Genomic DNA, 4535 nt, shown 5'->3' on the forward strand with positions numbered 1-4535 from the left:
TTTTGAAATCCATAAGAAACCATTGTGAATACAAAAAAAGTAAATTTCTAAGCGCTCGAAACATGCACCTAATCACGGTCCCGCTCTTCTCTCCAGGACCTCGTGAAAAGCCATCTAATGTACGCGGTGCGCGAGGAGGTGGAGGTCTTGAAGGAGCAGATCAAGGAGCTCTACGAGAGGAACTCGGTCCTGGAGAGGGAGAACGCAGTATTAAAATCCCTGGCCAACACGGAGCAGTTGACTCAGCTCACCTCCCAGAACAACATCCCCGGAAGCACTTCTCCCCAACAGACGCCAGCCAACGCAATCCTGCAGGAAGGAGGCGAACTCGTGGCCTTGCCCCCGCAACCCAACGTGTCCACGGCGTGAAGACCTTCATGGGGCTCTGGAGACTTGCATAAAAACAAAACAAAAAAAACCTGCAAAGGAGATTTCTTTCGTTTGCCACTTGCGGAGAGCCATGCTTCGACTATCCTTGCTGCTTGGCTTTCCCAGTATTAGACAATCATTTTGGGAGAAGCAAATTTGGTTTGGCTCTTAAGATTGCCGTTTGGTGCAGGCGATTGGGAAAAGAGTTCGGTAGAAAAGTGGAGAGTTAGCTGGAAGCTAACAATGGAGGGTAACTAGCATGGAAAAGCTTGGGAGATTGGTGTGTTTTCCAGAGCCGGCGTGCATGATTAAGTCCTTTCGTCTGTTTAGTTTTACTGTTTGCATATATTTATTAGAGGGCTGCTATTTTCATAATGTAAATTGAACAATGTAACAGAGGTCTATTATATATAAATATAAATATATATATATAGAAACTTTCTTTGGGTTTCTGAAATGTAAGATAATAAGTTTTAGGCAATAATGTCCCCATGGCACAGTTCCAACACTAAAGGTGATTTCAACAACGTCGCTGATGCACACAAGTCCTGTACAGGTGAATTGGTTTGGGGGGTTTGAATGTACATGTGTATAGATTGTAAAGTATTATAAGTATAGCCAGTTGTACAGGTGAGCATCAGTTATCAAGTATTTTTTTTTTCTGTTGGATTTTATTATATACTTTCCCTGAGTACTTAAATTCCGGTTTTCAATTCTGAAACGTTCTTTATTTTCAAATCTGGGATGGATTTGGGGATTGCGGGATGGGGGGGGAGGGAAGAAGCTGTGAATTTGATCATATTTGTAACCAAAGAAGAAAAGCTGTGTACATTCGTTTTGCTTCGCACATTTTCTCGCTCGCATTTTTGTTTTTTTTCTTCGTCACGTCAAACGATCCTTTGTTGCTGATTAGCATGTTCTGCACACGATCTATCAGACCATTTTCTTACCTCATGCTTTCTTTTTTTTTTTTCTCTCTCTTCTTCATTAAAATAACTTAAGCAGTCTGTGAACGATGTTTGGTCTCTTGGAAAGTGCAAAGTCCCTGCAACACGCAAAAAAATAATAAAAATTGAGCCATCTGTTTTCATTTGCATGGTGTTGTTGTACAACTCGATATACAGACAAATGTTTATTACATTGCAGAAAATGTACAAAATAAATTACGATTTATATTCCCAGGTGTAGTTTACACTGATTACATCATAAATAAAAGCCGCAAAAGTGTTTGCAGTTCACAGATATCATTTAAAGTCATGTACCTATAAGGCATATGTCCTTCGTTTATAATGTCTTTTGTGCCTCTTGCACTATTGATGCAGCGATCTGGTTTGTTTTATTTGATTTTTGTTGCCCAGTTTGAGCCAAACAGAAATATTGTACAATCATTGTGCATTGGTCTGACTTTTTTTTTGTTTTTTTTGTTAGGATTGCTTGGTTTTCTTTTTTTGTTGAAGGAAATGTAGTATACAAGCAAAATGTATTGTACTTGATCACTGAGCCTTTGAGAATATCTTAAGAATACCCTTGTAATGTGCTGTTTTGAAACGTTTAGTTTTCTGTCAGAAATAAATTACTGTTCCATTGAGAACTAGACTATTTTAAATGTTTTCTAATATTCTTGTGCAACACACACACACACACACACACACACACACACACACACACACACACACACACACACACACACACACACACACACACACACACACACACACACACACTAAAGGATTTACTTGGAAGAATGTTCGTCCTGCATGATGTTAGACTTTGGTTTTAATATGTATATTAACTGACATGAATTGCTAACTTTTTAAAGATGAGTTTCACACACACACACAAATAATTATATTGTTTTAAATGAAAAGTACAGAAAAAGAATATCACGCGTTTTGGAGCGTTTAGTTTTGGAGTTCTAAAAACGCGGCAAATGAAAATGAATTTTAGGGTTTAACACGACAACAATGTACTAAAAACGAAACGTTTTTTCTTTGTACAGATGACGACGTTGTCAAAACGATCCCCGCGTGAAAACGACTTAAAAGCGCTGTATTATTCATGCCATGTCAGTAGTTGGCGAAGTCACTTTGTAAAGAAACACTATGTAACTATAGACTGACCAGGAAATACACATGTGCTTGACATCACCGTTTTCGCAAATTCATGTTTTTGTAGTTTACATGGAGACACTAACGGTATCGTACATGAAACGGTATCGTTTTCAAAAACTTGCACTTTGAAACCCGTTTTCAAAAGTTTGCTTTTTCAGGCCCGCCAAAACGCTGTTGTCGTGTAAATGAACTGCCAAAACGCATAAAATGTTCTCAGTTTTTAGTTGAAAATAGTGTTGTGTAAACAGCCCCAACCTCAGGGTACTTTTACCGTCATCTGTTTTAATAAAAATAGAAACGTTTTTCGTTTGCGATTTTTGCGTGCAGAGACAGCGTCGATCCCGTTCACACGGATCCGCGAAAACAACAAGAAACACTGTATTAGTTCATGCCCGGCCAGTGGATGGTGATGCCAGGCTGTACAGAAACACTACGGGAATTAGTCCTACTCACAAGAGCGTTTAAAGGACAAAACCTGACATGTCTTGAAATACACCCGAACAATGTTTTGCGGTTCGTTGAATTATTTAAGCAAAAGCCCCTTGAAGCTGTGTTTTACAGGGGATTTAGAACAGCTGCGTTGTAAGGCACGACGCAGAGCGGAGTTTATCTTATTGCTTTTATAAAACGGTTAACGTTACTCCAAAAAAATATTCATTTTAATATTTATTTTATTCATAAAATAAACACCAGCAACAAAAAATATAACGTTATAAGTAACACATGTATTCCTCCGCCAGGCAATGTAGTTCCAAAGAAGTTGCTAAGCAACACATGCAGCAACAAAGAATCACAAACGGCAGTTGCGCAGTAACACTAATGTAATGCGGTCACAGATGTTTGTTTGTTGAGTGATTTACTACGGCTTCGAACGCGGCTCAACCAATCAGAATCAAGGACTGGAACTATCCGTTTTATAATAGAAAATAATGCACACCCGAAGTGTAACTGCTTCAGGTCGTGACCACATTACCACCCCAGGTGTGCATTATTCTCTAATAATTCAACTGACCGGAGTCCATTATTATACAGTAGTCAACATTTGAAGTGGATAAAAAAAGTTCATCAAAATTGTCATAAGACAAGAACGGGTATTGTTCAAAATTCATGTATAACTTTGATTAAAGGTTTTGATCCACTTCAAATGTTGACTACTGTATTATATTATGTTATATTATATTATATTATTTTATATTATATTATAGTTTGATGTAGTGACTGGTTGCAGCTGCACAATCCTAACATATTTTACATTCAGAAGCGAAATGGAAATATCCTGCCCTTGGCTCTAACTGTCAATGCAAAGAGCCTTAAAATGTCTTGATTTTCATGTGTCAGCTTGACATGACTCGTGGAATATCTCCTGTAGTAGTTCAGTGTCAGTGTACTGAAGTTACTGTCATAAACACACCTAACACCATCTAGAAATTATTGTTGAACAGCGCCACCGTGTGGTCAAACATGAGGCAATATCAAATATTTGTTTGAACAACCAATTTGAAAAATTAACAACAGAGTAACAAGTTGAAAAACTGTTTAAATTTCGTTTTTAAAGTTTTGTTTCTTACTTGGTTTCTCTTTGCTGGAGATAAAATATGGCTTCCACATAGAATAATATTGTATTAGTTTAGATGGAAATTTCACTGGTTCTGTTTATTTATTTCAAGTCATATTCAGAATTTTAGTTGTTTAGTTATTTTAAATTGTTAGTAAATATTTTGCTGGTGTTTACATTTACTGAGGTTACACATAATATATGGGTCATTTCTCAAATAGCCATAATGTGTATATATATATATATATATATATATATATATATATATATATATATATATATATATATATATATATATATATATATAAGGTTATATTATATTCAAAAGCTTATCAAACTAGTTCTGCAGGATGCTGAACCACGAAGGGTTCATAAATGAGGAACCCTGACATTGACATTCAAATGTACCAAAATAGTGCATTATGCTTTTAATCCATAAAATCCTCCATTTCACTTTTATTTTGAAAAGATGATCTGCTTCCGCTATTTCAAGAATGCTC

General features: G+C 36.6%; 1 protein-coding gene across 1 annotated transcript in view; it reads left to right on the forward strand.

Moving 5' to 3' along the window:
- The window catches only part of tsc22d2 (TSC22 domain family 2), a 38568-nt gene extending 36593 nt beyond the window's left edge, over nt 1–1975 (forward strand). Inside the window, exon 3 of the mRNA XM_082137695.1 lies at nt 97–1975. Coding sequence (XP_081993821.1) covers nt 97–369 — 273 coding nt within the window. The 3' untranslated portion in view covers nt 370–1975. The remainder of the gene's footprint in view (nt 1–96) is intronic.
- The last annotated feature ends 2560 nt before the right edge of the window (nt 1976–4535 follow it).

This window comes from Leuciscus leuciscus (genome assembly GCF_965113295.1).
Source record: "Leuciscus leuciscus genome assembly, chromosome: 15".
Taxonomy (NCBI): domain Eukaryota; kingdom Metazoa; phylum Chordata; class Actinopteri; order Cypriniformes; family Leuciscidae; genus Leuciscus; species Leuciscus leuciscus.